Here is an 18418-nt window from a genome sequence, read left to right as displayed (position 1 = left end):
TACATCCAGAGGACATTCTGTGTTGTTGGGGAAGTATTCCGGACAATGCACGTACCATCGATGTTCAGCGTTAGCATGCTCAACGCCGCAAGGAAGCAGATTGTGATGAGTGATGACATCGTTCTGAACCTGGTCGCTTGAGTGTACTGAAGCAGCACGGAAACACACTCTGGTTCTCTGAAAGTACCAAGAAACCATTTCTTATGAGATGATGATGATGATAGCGAAAAAATAAAATGGAGATGTTGGCTGCACCAACGTGCAGACCGGTTACTGCGCACACCACGTACCAAAATCAAATCTCAGATTTTGCTCAACATTGACAAAAAGCTTGTTGAACATTGACAAAAAACCGCATAATGTATGTGATAAGCGCACTGAAAATGTTTGTCTCATGAAACTGACAGTCTTATCTTCTCAGGCTGCTGTGCTCTTTAAAGGTTCAGTTGTCACATTGGTCGAGAGCATATTTCAATGTGGCATTTTAAGATGCATATCTGGAACAGTGCACGAGAACGTATTCAGCATGTTCCACGGCAGCACAAAGGGTACAGTTCACTGTACCAGCTCTTCCAACTTTATGGAGGAATTGGCGTTCGTGCGGCGCGTTCAAACGGAACCAAAGAGCGTCTGAATTATAGTTCGAGGTAATATGGACGGAACACTGAATTTCAGTTCCGAAACTACTATAGAGGAGCGAGGAGTGCCCATCGCCTTGGAACCATGGCCGTCTACATGACCGTCTGTGGCTATAGTTTTTTTCTTTTTTTAACTAGGACAGATGTGCAAGGTCCGCCACTGAACCGGCCGAGCACACTATCGTGACGAAGTAAGAAATTTTACAGCTGGAAAAAGCCAAAAGAATGTCGCAGCGACAACTCGCTTTATCGTATGGCTGTACGTATGAATATGCATAAGGTTGAATCGCAGATGATGTGGGTTTCATGAGTGCTTTCGGATACGCCGTAACGTCACCCACGAAACGAAAGGAAACGCGTTCTACACGTATGTCTGACTCCTATTGACAGTATCTAAGTTCTTCCATGCACGCCATACAGAAGTGCACAATATTATTTGTTCTCAGAACTTGTTCTGAGTGCTCTTACGTACATTCCATAAAAGACTTCTCCTCGGGTGGAGTATAGAATCGAGACGTATGCGCCCCTGCAACTAGTTCATTGCACAACTGTACTGCACAATAGCCTAGGCTACCTTATGATTCACATATTGGGAAAAAGAGTACACTTCGAAGAACATGATACCAATTTGAAAGTCAGAATAAAAACGTACAGGACAGACACGAGCCGTACCACCAGCTCTGACTGCTGACCAAATTATCAATCCGTGACTGCTACGTTTCTAAGACATTCCAGTGTCGTACGTACCTACAGACATTCAACTTGATGGTAGAGGTTCCTTTCCCGAAAGTCAAAGGGTAGAGCGATCGGATCGACAGTGTTGTTCCTCAAGTGAGTAGCAGACCTATACAGGCTTTCGTTGGGTTTGACCAAGTGTTCCCTCCTATGTTTCTAGCGCATGAGATAAGGCGACGCGGTACGCGTTGCAACAATAATTACGCACCAAAAGCCAGACATCTCAACATCAAGGCCATTCCGTAGCCGTTGAGAAACGCAGTGTTTCCTTCCCGAAGCGAAAAGCGCATACCTATCGTATATAAGATTATGCGTGCCACATCCGGGCTGAGCCAGGATCATTTGGTTGTTTGATTTCGCTTGTGCATGGTGCAGCCCACTTGAATAAAGTACCAATTTGAGCCTGTTGGCCACACATGATAAAATCTCTAAAACCAGTGACGCATTGCACTTGCAACAAATGTTTAATAATCCGTCACCTTACTCAACATTTCAGCGCCCCGTCGCTCCACTTAAACACACGTGTTTAGTTCGTGTTTTCGAGAAATGCATGCATCTTATCAGAATAAAATACTGAACATGAACTTACACAGTTATCAGCAAACAACCTGATCTACCTGAAGGTGCACTTTCGGACCCGAGTTTCAACATTGTTATCCCGATAACAAGATCGACACAAACGTTTCACTAAAAACTTATCAGTGGCTTGCCGTTGTCGATCTTACAGACGTGGGCAACGTCACGGCTAACGCTCTGAGGGAATGTGCGTCCTGGGCCGACTTCTAAGGGAACTGTGCCAACATATGTCTGACAGTTTTTTTTTTTTTTGACAGCCTTTTTGTCATTTTTGCCGGTGGCTCGACAAGTGTCCCCTCGTCCACCATATGGGCAACACTGTTGCAGTCTTATATGGAGGACGAGGTGGTACTTGTCGAGCTACCGGCAAAAAGGAGAAGTGCCATATGGAAGTACTTCGACTACTCCAAAACGCCCGGAACATGTAAAACGTTTGGCGCGACGCTACGTAAGCCGACGGACACAACGTCAGTTCTCGTTAACCATTTGAAGCGGCAGAAACCTTTCAACGTTTATGAGAAGGAGAAGCAAGAGTGCAAAGACACAAAGCGAAAGATAACTGACACGATGCAGGCCAAAGATCGACTCCCCGCGCGAAGGACAGACGCACCGGACGCTGAAGTTACGCGAATTGTTGCAATCGACTTGCAGTCGCCCTCCCAGCGCAGTTCTAAGCAGTATCTCCCTGTGCGAGCCACATCGGCATCGAGTGAGCGCCCCTTCTCAGTGTTGGCAAATATCTTCATTTACGAAGAAGTTCCGTCAGCCCACAACAGTACAACAGCTTGCTTTCCTGCATGACAACTTGTAGTACTCGTGATGCGTTCTTATCTATGTCCACAAGCACAGTTCTACTATACATGTACAGGGTGTCCCAGCTAACTGTGAACATATTTTTAAAAATATATATAACACTTTTTCCAAGTTGAAATCAATTGCAATATAGCATATGCTGAAGGGGCACTCCCTAGGAGGGCATTAGCAAAGTCCAAAGGCAATGTCTTAATTAACTTTCATTAATTAACTTTTTAATTATAAAAGCTACAAAGTTGTCCCAATGACAGCATCTGTTTTTTTCGGTCACCTGATATCGTAGCCGTTTTCAGAACAAAAATCCGTTCGATAGATCGCCCGCAAAAAATTAGTGAAGGAACGCCATTTTTTCTTTATTTTGTTGATTGCGCTTCTTAGAAGACACGTCTTTCCTTCACCCCCAATGTGAGAGGGAGAAAGAGCACACTATGGCCTCTCGCGTCCTGGAAAGAGATTAAAAGGAAACAGAAAATAAAACCCCAAGATAAGGCCAGTTCCGATAGGGTCACCCGATACATTTGTTTTTGTTTTGTTTCCGCACGTTAAAGCTCATCTTCGACACATGTCGCGGCACTGTACTCCTTTCCCCTCTCAAGTTGGGGATGAAGGAAATACGCGTCTGCGAAGATCCGCGATGAACAAAATAAAGAAAAAAATGGCGTTCCTTCACTAATTTTTTGCGGGCGATCTATCGAACGGATTTTTGTTCTGAAAACGGCTACGATATCAGGTGACCGAAAGGAACAGATGTTCTCATTGGGACAACTTCGTAGCTTTTATAATTAAAAAAGTTAATTAATGGAAGTTAATTAAGACATTGCCTTTGGACTTTGCTAATGCCGTCATAGGGAGTGCCCTTCAGCATATGCTATATTGCAATTGATTTCATCTTGGAAAAAGTGTTATATATATTTTTAGAAAATATGTTCACAGTTAGCTGGGACACCCTGTATGTGACTGTGTGTCTCAACTATATATTACTGTAGTCCCTAATATATAGTATACACTACAGCTCTCAAAAATCGTATTCACAGCTGCTACAATTGTATTCAGCAGTAGAACGAAATAGTCAGACCTATATAGCTTGTAAGCTGACGTAGCGTCGAAACTAGAGAATACGTATTGCTGCGGAATGCAGTGGATCTTCAGACTCCCACTGCCAACATGTTTCATCCCGGCCACATAATGCACACATCAAAGCCTGAAGTAGAGGAGCCTCTTTTTTTTTTTTACTTTTTTGTTTACATCCCGACAGAAAATTCCATGGATGAGGAATAGCTGTTTGCTGACGGACATACTACGACAATTATCTATTCGAAATATTCGAACTAGCATCAACACCAATGCAATTCGATTATTCCAAATGCAAAAGAAAAAAAAAAGTCGAAATGTATTCGATTCGCAATGAAAATTTTGCGATTCGCCCAACTCCAGAATAAAGCGTGCAAACATAAGGCCACACAGAAGATACTCAGCACGTGAGAAGCAACACATCCTTTCATGCTGTAATTCCCATCCGACAGGAAGTGCGATAAGGATGCTTCGATGACGTCCGCGTTTCTGCGAACATTTGTTACCCGATGCGTCATTGTACCCCGTGCAGCTTGATTCTTTTACACCGTGTTTCTGTCGACACACTACATGAATGGCGACGACAACGATACTCTTCGCCATCTTGGCAACTGCATGGGGAGGACACGGTAAGTGATCACACTAAATTGGCTGTTCCTTGTAAATAGTTTTCTTTTATCCTCTCGCCGGTCGTCGTGCACACGTCTGTCTAGCGAGTTTTATTGGAATGGAAAGTGTTCATGAGAACGGTTCCGAGAGATCGCCTTATTCCTTTGAAGTGACTGGCCTCTCGTTTATGATCTTCGATTTGACATATCTTCCTTTTAGCTTATCGCTTTCATTGAGCTCTGCCCATCTCCTAGAACTCCCTTTTTGAGTTTTAATGTTTGGAACTCCTTACCGCGCCCCTTCTACGCGTGGAATGTCTGATCCACCGCGAGTGCATTCCTGGGCAATGGTCGCATACTACACAGCATATAAAAGGAACCGAGATATTCTCATAGTTATTGTTCGACATAAGCACTATCGGCTGCGAGGAGAGCCCATAAACGATAGGTTCCTGAACGCGTCCCCGATGTCACACATGGCGCGTTTACCACATTTGGACCGTCTTCCATGTCTGTTCTACATCTTCACTACTTCGACACTTTGATCTGGCTGTGCGCATATACCTTTCGACCAAACTGCAAGAATGCTAGAACGACCGCTAAGAGAGCATGCGGCTTCGCTTAAAGTAGTGGGAGATCGCTCATCTTCCAATGTACTGTAGCTGTTAGTGTGAACCCGGCTTTTGAAAGGACTCAGGTAATAGGAAGAGCAAAAGGTCATTTCGAAAGATAGATAATCGAAGCGGCTGAAATGAGAAGCGGCTCTTCCAGTTGTATCAGTCCAGTTCTATTCATTCTGATGGATAAGGAACTTGAATTTTTTATTCCAATCATAGGAATTTTGTTCCACTTGTGTCACGCCTTACCACTTCCGTTAGAGTTTTGTTTTTCACGTCCCTAAAAATGCCATTTTGACGGCCTTATCTGACACGCTTGTACGTGTTGTTTTGGCGTGGTGCAATGAGCTTGCGCACATAATTGTGTAGGGTTGTCCTATCATTAAAGTCTTGTTTTAGGCAGGGCTCGGAACCGTTATTTTTTGTGGTTCGGTTCAAGTTCCGGTTCGAGGTTGTCGGATCGATTCGGGTTTGGGTTCAGCGCAACGAAAATAACGGAGAGTTCACGTGTGAAATCTTAATGCACGAAAAACAAAGAGCGTCGCAGAGTGTCAAACAGGTCCGTCGAGACGAGGAATTGCACAAGGATGCTTATGGCAGGTATCAGCTGATTTCCGTGCCAGCACCAAAGAACCTTTTCGGTGGAGTATGGCCGGCGGGCCAGCGATGACACAAGGGTACAACGGCGGTGTGCACTGTACCTCGGGAAGTCTTGGAGTACAGATCCCGACGAAAGCTTACGGAACACCAGAACGACGTATTTCTTGATCGAAGAGACACCCTAGCTGCGAGCGGGAGTGGACACACAAGCTGAGAGGTGCATCGGGTACCCAGTCACCTGTTTGTAAGTCTATCTGCTCATGTTTGCAGCAATGGTGTCGCTCCGTAAACTATATATACACCAATCCGGTGTTCCGCAAACTTTCGTCGGGACCTGTACATGTCTCTGGGAGTACATGATCCACTTCTTCAACTACATCACACAAACCTCAGTTGGGGGACGAAACCTTGCCGAGAAAGTATTGCAGTATATGAGAGTATTGCATAATGTAAAACCCCGCGACTAGCGAACACGAAAGAACAGACGCAACACGAAATCTCTCTCTCTCTCTTTTGAGACTTCGTGTTGTGTCTGCCCGTTCGTGTTCCCTAGTCTCGGTGTTTTACATTATGTATCACCTTCACCAGCTCGCTTGCTTCCTAGCCATTTTTTCATGGGAGTATTGTTTACTGTTCCTATCACCAAAACATTCCGTGTGCGTGTCGCTCGTGTCATCCCGCGAGTAGAGGTCTGTGTACTTTCGTGCCGGTCAGAGCCGTATATTTAAAGGAAGTCTGGTCATTAATGGGTCATGCCTATACCTGAAGCTCCACCCACTTTTTCAGCTTTCCGACCAATGACGTCTTGAAATATGGGGCGCTATCAATCAGCCTATCCTCACTATTTGCCCCCCTATCCAACATGGGCAGCGCCATTTTGGGTGGCAACTGGATTGGATGGGATTGAAATGGATACCTCTCGCAATCTGCAAAAGTAGTGGTTTGTTAGTGCAGATTTGATAAGCGCCAGCTAGGGAGCGTAAGGCACGTCGGGAATTGTCGTCTGCTTCCGTCGTTGTACCGCTGCCGGCAGAACTACCTGCTGGGACACATCCTGTTGTCGGTATGATTTTTAAATAAATCTACATGAATAGTTGGAATATAAGAGGCAAGAATGTTTATATCCATGAAATCCAGCTGTTAAATATAAGATTGTACATCACAGCGCCGTTTTTGTTATGATTTCGTTGTGACCACAGTGTTCACTAGACCAAACACCGGCGACAAAACGTATTATTTTCAGTTAGATATCGATGGATGAGCATAAGATGAAACTGATTTCCGAGAAATTTATGTTAGGATGTACATTTGCAGCGCAAAATCAGGTTAGTCTGTGAAAATCTTTTGTGACGAAATCCCCGCTTCACTGAGTTTGTTTTCGTCGCCATTTTGGGTGGCAGTATGGTGTCATGGCGACCCCCTTGGTAGAAAGCAAACCAATCAGAGGAGCGAAACTGTGATTGACAGGTCGAGCCTCTTTTTGTGACTCCTCCCAATGGCCAGACTCCCTTTTAATAAACGGCGCTGGTGCCGGTGTAACTCCAGTTGTTGTTCCTTACACTTTCAGGATCGAGCATCCCGGAAACACGAAGTACTTCGTGCGCTGTCAACGACGCCTACGGGTTAACCAAGGCCTTCGTCGGCCTACAGAGGATCAGAGATGACGCGAGATTTCCAGATGGGTTTGCGGCTATATTCCACTGCGAGCCTGTAGGCCTAACGAACGGAGATCCGGTACACATGACCTGCGAGAAGGGAGAGTGGATTAAGAACGGTACAAACGTAACGGTACCCACGCCCATATGCTCTCGTGCCAGAGTAGACGATGTCCTCCTTCATGTTCACGGTGACTTCGTAGTCGGTCCAGCTGGTGTGCTGTTCACGAAGCAGAGGACGTTCCTGAATTTGACATGCGAAATTGAAGCGTCGTTGCGGAACAACAACACTACGTGGAAGTTGAAGAGCTACGTCACAAGCAACCCACGGAGTATGTATGTATTTAAGGAAAAGTCACTTGCATATAAATTAAGGGATCGGAAGATTTCTACTGAATTTAAACGCCTGCAGATTTGAAGGCAAGACCTAAACCAGTGTTTCCCAAAGTGTGGTCCGCGGACCCCTGCGGGTCCGCGAGAGTGCCCGTGGGGGTCCGCGACAGTCACTCACATTTCAGTGAGGATTTTCGTCCCCACAAACACGCGCTCGTACATGCTGCCCGATTTCCAAACACCCAGAACTTCCAAAATTGCTACAAACATGCTTCAACGGCTAGCTTCTAATTTCTGATAGAAAAGTCCTGCAATCCACGTTTGTCCGCGTCATACACATACAAACAAGAAGAAGAAACCAGTCCGGAATCGTTTCTGAAGCTGTATCGAAAGCACGCAGCAGCTGACGAGGTTGCTGGTTATGCACTGGCTGTGACGGTGTGTGTGTGTGTGGGGGGGGGGGGGGGGGGGGGGGGGTCCGTGAATTGGTTCTCATCGCTTCCGGGGGTCCGTCACCGCCAAAAGTTTGGAAAATACTGACCTACACAACGTTTGCGTTATGTGGGCGTCTCAGGCCTCTCTACTCGACATGCCGAACCTTTGCAGCCTTGGTAACGGCTGGTACTGCCTGTCGTCCTATGTTGTATATTTTCACCAGTATTCGTGATCGCTGCACGCGCTACGGGTACGGAAAGTGCGTTCACTTCAAAGCCCTTGTGTTTAGCTACCTGGTGGTGGTGGTGGTGGTGAAAGGGCTCGTCGTTGTCGGCCTCACAGAGGTGGGCAATGTCACGACTGACGCCCTGGGGGAATGTGCGTCCTTGGCCGACTTCTAAGGGAACTGTACCGACATATGTCTGAAAGCGTCTGAGGAAAACTCAATGAAAAGCCCCAGCCGGCACAGCCGGCACCGGGATTCGAACCCGGGTACCTCCCATCTACGGGTAGCTACGTGTGTTGCCTATATGACACCATGTTACACCAATAAGAAGCCAGACATGATCCATATGAAGTCATGCGTGCTACATATAAATGCAAATACCTTTCGCATGGCTGCTTATGGTTTTTCAACAGTCGAGCAATCCAATTTTAATAAGTGAATGAAACAGTGAAGACTACGGAGCTGCTCAATAGTGGCTCAGTGCTTACGCAACGTGATTGCGTTTAAAAGCCGAAAGAGTAATTCAAAGGCAAAGTGTCATCTTCTTCCAACAGTGTATTCGATTATATGGAAAAGGACATACATTTACAGCCATTGCCCTGAGGGAATTCGAAAATTGCAAGGATATTCCAACAGACGTTAGTCCGCACACACAGAGGAAGAAAAGAAACACTGCTTTGTCATAACGCCTTCAGTTTCGTCAGTTGAGCATCTGCTGTGACTACTTAGTCCGGTCATATTGAATTTGTTATTGAACTCTGTTTTCGTCTTACAGCACAAACAGTACGAATCATCAAAGGTTCAAAAGTCTCTGTGTCGCTCAACGATTCTGAGGTTGTGGAATGCCAGTGCACGGCGTCTAATCGAAAGAGGAAAATCACAATACAAGCAGGAGGTACGTAGAATTTCAATAATACACCTCTTTGGGCTTGTTGATTATAGGCAGTTACGGTGAGAAAGAACAAAATTTCACCCTACACAAACACCACACGCAAGAAACCTCGCACGCACTCCGAGCGCCCACTTTCGACAATTTTGTCAACAAGATAGGTCGACTCAAATACTAGTTAATTTGTCTGTTCATAGATGGGGCTATAGGGATAAGGCTTGCTGAGAAAACGTTCACATTATCTGTGAAAACGTTTATTCTAGACTGGAGGATGCGACAATGCGCAATGCCTGACCACATCGCGTTCCAAACATATTTATAAAAAAGTAAAAACGAAAGCGAAGTTCAATTTTAGTGCATAAAATTCACATTTAACAATTGCCAAAAACTGGGTGGTCTCTTAGCATATGCTAGTGACGAGTCCACTAAATTCATACATGGTGTGGTAGAATGGCAAAGTAGCAGATAATATGAAGTATCGTCATATCGAGTTATATCTATCGTCATCGAGTTATATCTACATTCACGAACATAGTAAATGACTGCAACCATAATGCTTCAGGGGCTACTAGAGTACTGAACAATACTTAAAGCACATGACTGCAAGCATGCTACAGTACACACAACTACAAACACAAGACTATCGTATGAGGAACATACAGTTCAGGTGGACTTGATCTGAACCATGCATGCTGATTTGTGCACTTAGTAAATTGCGTAACACTCTTGGCTATCAGCTTTTCAGAGATTAAATTTTCTGGCGCGAGTTCGGGCGACAATTGCTAAGCACATCAGGATTGTCGGGGGGGGGGGGGGGGGGATATGTTTGATGCAAAGTAAAAAAAAAAGAGAGAGAAGGGAAAGGTCAGGATTGTCGGCTTTAAATATAGGGACTACCATAGCTATAGTTTCGATGCATTGGATATACTGCACTACTTATGGCTTGGTTAAACAGATAACTCAGTGGGACAAAGAATGTCTATGGTACTCTTGACTACAGGAATATTGATCGCATCTACTCCTGGAGTCTCACCACTCTGGGTACTCTTCATCTCACGCACAATACTGATTATTTCTTCCACAGTAATAGGGTCGAGTACAAAATTAATACTTCGTGCATGATCCAAATAACGTAAGTAGTCACTACAGGGGGTAGCATCAAAAGGATGTGGTAGTCTTTGACCCACAGAAACACAATAACCATTTCGAAATTGTTGCATAGTTCTTCGTGTGTGAGTTGCAGTCCATGTAGATCAGGCGGAGGTGTGTCGATAATTGAATTAACAATCCTCCACATCTTTTTTTTGTTTGTTTGTTTTTACTCTCACTTCTGTATTTATATATTTGTTCGCAGAAATATTTTACTTTAGCATTTCGTATTTCCCTATAGTTGCGATGTTTTACTGACATCAGTGATTTCCTCAGAAATTCACTGCTGGGGGGGGGGGGGGGGTGCCGAGCTTTCAAGGGGGGGGATGCTTGGTGAAGGTTTCACTTGCGGAATTTTTCTTACACACGGAAATAATGGTGGCACAATGCTGACATATCTGGACAGCTTTCCCGTTTTATTTGTACATGTTATTACGTTAGAACACAGTACATTAGAATATAGATTCATTATGAACGGCATATGAACATTAAGATGCATAATCATGCGACCGACAAAGAAAACAAGACTAGCGCCTTGTCTCACGAAGTTCAATGAATACCTAGCAACCAATGGTGAAAACCTTAGACGAAAAAAGCAGAATACCTCGCTCGATTGAGTTGGGCGTAAATGGTTCTTGATGATCCACATTGAGTTTGCGTGCCCGCACGCATTTTTGCTCTTATATGCGCGCAACATATGCATTGAACAGTCACTTTCAAATGATTTTGGACAAATGCATGGTACGATCATCTACATGTCTGCTGTCCTACAGCCCAAGTTTGACAGTACAGGATGTAATTCGCTACGCCGGACTCACTACCAGAACGTGTTGGTGGCCAGCTGGTTGGGGTCACCTGAGAAATTTCAAGGGGGGGGGGGGGGTTGCAAAAATGCAGGGAAATCCCTGATTGACATATATAGTATTATGTATTACGGTCGACCCGCGTTTATCCGGAGGGCTTCGTTTCCTGTGAAAATGTCCGGATAGTGGGGGAACCGGATAAGTGAAACGCGAAATCCCACAGTGATCCTAAAAGGACATCTTTATTGACCATTACACAAAAACTATCCATTGTCATCTGTTTCATTCTAATACACGCATCCAGTTCTTGCAAACCTCTGCGAATGGCATTGACTTGCAAACATATTGTTCTGTTGCTCGATAAATAATAGCGCTGTTCTCAGTGCCGCCCGCTCATATTCTACCGTCACAGTTGCTGCATCTACGCTTTCATCATCCCATTCTTTTTGAAAACTATCGGAAGCGACGACACTGACGATGTCGTCATCTATGATTGCAGCGCAGGGGTCCTCGTTGTGGACCTTCTCAGTCTGAAATCACCAGACTGCTCAGTGCATTACCTTTGTGTAACGTGAAATGTCGGAAAGGGAGAAAATTCTTCCCAGCAACACAGTCTGTGTGTCAGTAAACAGGAGGCCACGACCAAGGTTCTCAACCTCGCTTGACTAAGTGTGCGCCAAGTGTCATTCCTGGATAATGACCGTATAACTGAAGCCGATTGTTGGGTATTAGTCACTTCTGTTCCCTGGAATTCTCGTCCGAGTCCGGAAGCTGAAGTCCGGATAAACGAGGGTGAAATACGTGGGGAGAAATCCGTCCCCGCGCTTTTTTGTCCGAATAGCGCAGGATCCGGAAAAATGAAGTCCGGATAAACGCGGGTCGACTGTATTATATTGACAACTGGAGGGTGGAACATGACTGAAAATATTACAATGTTACAAACATGTTATTGAAATATTAGCTGTATCGGCATTAAAGTTGAAGTCCAGCCACATGGACTGGCTCCAAAGAAGATATGCCAGTATTCGCATCGAAGTAGAAGACCAACCACGTGAGCTGGCTCCTTAAAACGTCCCAAACGGGCTCATACTAGCACAACCTGAACGTCAACCCTCGTTCAGCGCCTATATTTGCTAGGAGGTTGATGTACGTGCGAGTTGTCCCGGTGCAACGGCCCATACCTTCGGAGAACTGCATGCAGGATAACGACACGAGAACAAGGACGGTAGAGAAATTATTGTAAAAATTACAAGTGGTATACTCGGAACAGGACACTGGATGTCACCAACCGCCGCTCGAACCCGACTGCGTCGGGAATGGCAATCTCTCTCTCTCTCTCTCGCTCACTGCAAAGAACGGATTGGGTCACCTCTGTTACGCTACGAGAGTTGCTCGCGTTCGAAAGCGCGCGAGCCAAACCTGGTAATTTATTTCAGTTCTCAGGAGAACAAAGTGCCGCCGGTCTTGTCGTGAGACGAAAAGCTGCGAAAGGCGCTGAACAGTTCTCCGCTGGAAGTCTGGAAGGCCATACAACATTGCGATACGGTACCATAGAGCCCCCCGGGAGAAAACATAAGCTAGAGTATTCGCAGGCTAGTGTGTATTATCACCAAGTAGCAGAACTACTGTATTGTCCTCAAGTAGTAAGACTGCCCCATGACAATACACCAGTTATCCTCCTAGTATATGTTCTTAATCGAGTAGAGAACCTACCAATGGAGGTAGGCCCCATTAGACGTACTCAGACTATTACTACCTGGAAGATGGGACAAGTCGCAACGCTTGACATGCCACGTCCTCCAGGTCCCACTGGATGTGATACGGCGCTATGTCCTAGCTGTAACGGGTGTAATATTGTGCTATTTCACTTCAGATTATCACTTCTGCACTGAGCCAGTACTGTACGGTGGGCTTCGAGTACTGAAAAGAAATGCCACAACTATGGAGTTCATCTGCTTAGATGAAGCGAAATCGTACGGAGAAATGACCATTACATGCTTGGAATCTGGCCAGTGGGATCGTTCGCCTCCAACGTGCCTCCAGACTGAGACCACCAGGACATTGATTGCTTCGTCAAAAGGTAGCCAAATTGAGAAGTTGTGGAGCATACGTCTTAACTCTGAAATATGTTAATTAATGAATGCCAACTCAACTCTCGTTAAATTCCAGGTGGCCGCGAAAGGGTGACCTGTCCCGTCTACGCGTTTCACGAACAAGTTGCGCAGGGTGTTGTCATCGACGCTCAACAGGAGAATGTTCCAGAGGGTTCTGCTTTCAAGGCCCGATGTGATAACCCTGGTTTTGTTGTTGTCGGAGACACAGAAATGGTAGCGTGTCAGAAGAATGGAACATGGAGTTTTGCGAAGAACCTGCAATGTAAGTACTATATTCTGTTTTCTCTCAAATGGCGAAGCAAAACTACTCCTTTGCTGGTCTATCTTCGGCAGAGTGGAACAATGCTACAATCGCATCTGCTGTATTAGAAATGCCTTTGATATACAGTATAGTCCTGAATCCTTCAGCCATGCACTACAACTGCCCTGCTCAAGCTTTGTAATCAACGTTAACCGCAAGCAGAACTTGAAGAAACTAAATATGGATAACAAAATCAAGGAGGTTCAGGGCATTGTTTTCTTTATTAGTATTTTTTTGTCATCGGTGCACATGTAGTCGAGTTGACTGATAAAGTAACAAGCGATATTTCATTCTCATGCATGCAGCAGCGCTTCAATTTGCCCAACGGTGTGTCGGAAAGTAACTGTGCACTACAACAGAGCTTAAATGAGAAAAGATTGTGCCTATAAATATCGGATCGTATTGAGTACGTCAATATGCATGGACTTGTGCTTTGACGTTGTCGACAATCGTCCTCAGGAGACCTCCATATCTTATTGATACCCCTTTAACAAATATGTTGCTTTTGTGTGTCAGAGTGCATCGCTATACCAATTTCGGTATGGTGCACACGCTAAAACAGGAAATATCTACTACTTCCACGGATTTTACATATAACGTAACAGAACGACGGGACCCCTATATGTATGTTGTAACCTCTTGTATGATATTGTTTTTGTGAAAGATATCTGAAATCTGAACGTAGATGACGTAATTATTCAAAGGACGAACACAACACAAGCCTCAGAACAACGCCAAGTTGCCAGATCAGCTGCGATTATTCAATTTTATATATAATTATGGGTACTCATCTGTGCAGCACTATGGCAACGAGGTACAGATAAAACCATTTTTATTAGCGTCGAGGACATCACCACATAGGTATACCGCTACTTTCATGACCCCTAGATCAGTGTTTCTCAACCAGGGTTCAGCGTGCCTTGTCCTGAAGTTCCACAAAACAAGATACTGTTAAGCACCCGCGGGCGTGACTTGACGGTCTACAGGCATTGGGATTGACATTGAGATCGCAGGACTAGACTGCCGCGAAAAGTGGAGCCAGGAGCTGTGGTCTTCATCGGTTTGCTCCACCCACAACTCAACCGGGCAATTTTGACGCACGACGCTTTTGCTCTTCTCTTGTGTTTCGAAACCATTACAAGCACAAAGTCGGAGCTACTCTCCTCCCTAATGGACTTTGGATTTACAAGCATCAGTGGCAATTCACAATGCGTTATCTGCGGGGAAGTATTGTGAAATAGTTCAAAGAATCTGGTAAATCTCAAGCGCCGTCTTACGACAAAACAATGAACAGTTAAATCAATTATAGTTAAACAATTAAATAATCAGTTATACAGAATGAAAATTTGCTACTTGTACGACATCCAGTTCCACCTCACCCACATCTACACAGTTGCCCCAGTGTAGTAGGTTCCTTGAGGTCGTGCCTGCACGACTGTGGGTTCCCTCGAATAACACAGGTTGAGAACCACTGCTCTAGATGTCAAGGAAACATATATACTTTTTGTATATTTTATAACAGTGAATAGAGTAGGTAGCACTCATGACACGCTGTGTGTTGTCACCAGCCGTTACAACTAAGAACAGGAACGTTTGAAAGGACGCGCTAGTCAAGAGACGCAAAGTGCTGACGCTATAAATGTACTTTGTTGCAGGTGTTATAGGCTGTCACAACGTCACCGTCAATGATGAATCACTGATCATCGAGGGATTAAAACGCACGTACCTGTTCGGAGACTCCATTACCTTCCATTGCCCAGAAGGGCAGCGCTTGGAACCGCACGTCGAAAGGGTCATCTGCATTGATTACGGCTGGTTACCAGACACAGTGCCAAAGTGTGTCGTAAAAGAAACGGACACCGAAAAAACCAAGCGAATCATGCATTCGACCAAAGGGACAAGAAGGCCTAGATAATGTGACGACAGTCGTTTTCATGATGTGGAAACGAGTCCCAAGTGCAGAAACGTTCAAGGTTGTGGATTCAGTGGCCACAATGGCGTCCGTGGTCATGTGTGTTCAAGGCGTCAACGTTCCAGACGCCCAGAACTGGCTTTATGTTAAATGGGAGCGGTGCTTCGACCAACGTCTGTTCTTTTTTACATGACACGTGGTACCTCTTATATCATACAGAACACAAAAAATATAGTTAGAAACACAGAGACATATAAATACACGTACATGAGGTGAATATGAGATGTAGTACCTGGAGTGTTCGTCAGATCTTGGTTAGTTCACTTGAAGAACGACGACACGAGGTTGCGGACTGTTGACTTTGCTGTGCGAAAGCTTTGTTTCAATTGCCACTACACACTAAAAAACAAAACAAAAGAAAACGAATATTTATATATATGTCATATAATAAATCAACTTCGGTGAAATACTCAGTGCACAAATGACTACTGCTAGTATAAAGGGGGGAAGAGTGTGTGAAGCACCCAGTAAAGCGCTTCCACCCGCGCCTCATAGAGGGCGCCATAGTCTCACGTTGTACAGAGCCGTATATTAAAAGGGAGTCTGGCCATTAATGGGTCATGCCTATACCTGAAGCTCCACCCACTTTTTCAGCTTTCTGACCAATGGAGTCTTGAAATATGGGCGCTATCAATCAACCTATCCTCACTATTTGTCCACCTATCCAACATGGGCAGCGCCATTTTGGGTGGCAAGTGGATTGGATGGGATTGAAATGGATACTTCTCGCAATCCGTAGAACTAGCGGATTTTTGGTGCAAATTTGATGAGCGCCACCTAGGGAGCGTAAGGCACGTCGGGAGTTGTCGTCTGCTTCCGTCGTTGCACTACTGCCGGCAGAACCACCTGCTGGGACACATTCTGTCGTCGGAATGATTTTTAAACAAATCTACATGAACAGTTGGAATGTAAAAGGCAGGAATGTTCATATCCATGAAATCCAGCAATTAAATATAAGATTGTACAGCACAGTGCCGTTTTTGTTATGATTTCGCTGTGATCGCCGTGTTCACTAGGCCTAACATCGGCGACAAAACGTATTATTTTCGATTAGATATCGACGGATGAGCGTAAGCTGAAACTTATTTCCGAGAAACGTATATGACAATGTGCATTTGCAGCGTAAAATCAGAGTAGCCTGTGAAAAATTTTTGTCACGGAATCCCCGCTTCACTGTGTTTGTTTTCGACGCCATTTTGGGTGGCAGTATGGTGTCATGGCGACCCCCCTTGTAAAAAGCAAACCAATGAGAGGAGCGAGACTGTGATTGACAGGTCGAGCCTCTTTCTGTGACTCCTCCCAATGGCCAGACTCCCTTTTAATACACGGCTCTGACGTTGTAATGTCGGTTGCGTCGGCGGAGAGCATGCATGGCATGCATGGGGAAGCGGAAAGAATCCGTCGCTTTGAGCATGCGCTCTGGCTACGGTCTCGCCTTGACTACAAAGCAAAACCGCAAAACAATCAAGCCATGTTGGTCGTCGAGTTGTGCGTTGTGCTGTTGTGCTATGAGTTGTCCACTTGAGGGTTGAGCATGTCTTTTCGTGTGTTGGTTGTTGTGCGATGAGTTGTCCACTTGAGGGTTGAGCAGGTTTTTTTCGTGTGTTTCCTAATCCGTGTGTGTGTCTTTTTTGTGCTCCTCATACTCGAGGAGTATGATTCTTACAAGCCGACGCTGTCATGCGTATTTTTGTGTAGTTCGGAGACTGCTGCATGAGCGCGAGATCTACGAGGCCATGTACCTAGCGCGTACACAGCGCGACGGATTCGCGTTAAGCCATAATTTGTGTACTTTTTCGGCGTTGTGAAATGTTGTCGTTGCATTGTTACTATAGTGACTACAAAGTTTCGGCTTACTGCGCAGTTTGGCGATAAGGTGACAGTGGCACTGTAACGTCGGACTACGAGGCCGCCTCCATGGTGGTTATACCCACAGAGCTGTCGCTTGAAAATCATAGCTAAACAGCGTAGGAACAAGACGAAGGCACAGAACCGACAAATACAAGCGCTGACTCCCAACTGAAATTTTATTTAGAAGAGCTCCAACAGGTACGTTAGTCAGACATCACAGAACCTTGTTCACCGTCCGTTCCTTGTTCCGTTCCGCCAGTTCATTGTCCGTTAGCATAATAGACGGGGTGCACGTCGAGCTCAATTTACAGATTTCTTGGGCCTCAATGGTAATATGTCTCCCTATCAGATAAGGTAAGATCAGCTATCAGAGAAGCTTGGTTGGCGCCCCCAGGTGTCACACTGTTGGTCCAACCATCCTCCCCTTTTGTTCTTGACTTTATTATGATGTTCGCGTAGTCTGTCATTAAGCCAACGCCCTGTCTGCCCTATATACTGCTTACCACATGTGAGAGGAATTTAATAAATGATATTCTTTTTGCACTCCTTTTTTGCACATTGTTTTTGTGGTTCTTCTTGCATCTCTGTGCGTTGCTGTTTTTTAATGTGCTACGCCTATACAGTTGTCTCAGTTTCTTGGGATCAGAAAAGACCACTTGCATATGAGACCTTCCTGGTATATTCTTAAATTATGGGAAACCCCATGTATATATTGTATGACAGTTACATACCCTCTCCTGCCTGGTTGTGGCTTCTGCTTCTGGTCACAGGTATCGAGCTGTCTGAGAAACTCCTCGCATACTGATGTTAACCGCTGGACCGGATAACCTCCAGTGCGCAACGTCCCTATTTGGTAAGCAAAACTATCAACCATACGATGTGAGAACGACTTATTAAGTCCGTTACCGAGACAGAGGTGAGCAATTTCCCTTTTCACAAGTTTAGAATGGTTGGAACTGTACGTGAGAAGAAAAGTTGTTCCCTCAAGGGAAGCAGACCGAGCGCGCACGTCCTCTATGAAAGATGAAGTTC

General features: G+C 45.1%; 1 protein-coding gene across 1 annotated transcript; it reads left to right on the top strand.

Moving 5' to 3' along the window:
- Nucleotides 1-4336: 4336 nt before the first annotated feature.
- LOC135400332 (sushi, von Willebrand factor type A, EGF and pentraxin domain-containing protein 1-like) lies at nucleotides 4337-17932 on the top strand. The gene is made up of 6 exons (XM_064632163.1): nucleotides 4337-4462; nucleotides 7226-7645; nucleotides 9083-9202; nucleotides 13022-13228; nucleotides 13318-13524; nucleotides 15219-17932. Exons 1-6 carry the CDS (start codon nucleotides 4408-4410, stop codon nucleotides 15476-15478), a joined length of 1269 nt encoding a protein of 422 aa, XP_064488233.1. The 5' UTR covers nucleotides 4337-4407; the 3' UTR covers nucleotides 15479-17932.
- The last annotated feature ends 486 nt before the right edge of the window (nucleotides 17933-18418 follow it).

This window comes from Ornithodoros turicata, chromosome 7 (assembly GCF_037126465.1).
Source record: "Ornithodoros turicata isolate Travis chromosome 7, ASM3712646v1, whole genome shotgun sequence".
In the NCBI taxonomy this organism is placed as follows: domain Eukaryota; kingdom Metazoa; phylum Arthropoda; class Arachnida; order Ixodida; family Argasidae; genus Ornithodoros; species Ornithodoros turicata.
The sequence above is the reverse complement of the archived record's forward strand: the minus strand, read 5'-3'. Positions and strand labels throughout refer to the sequence as shown.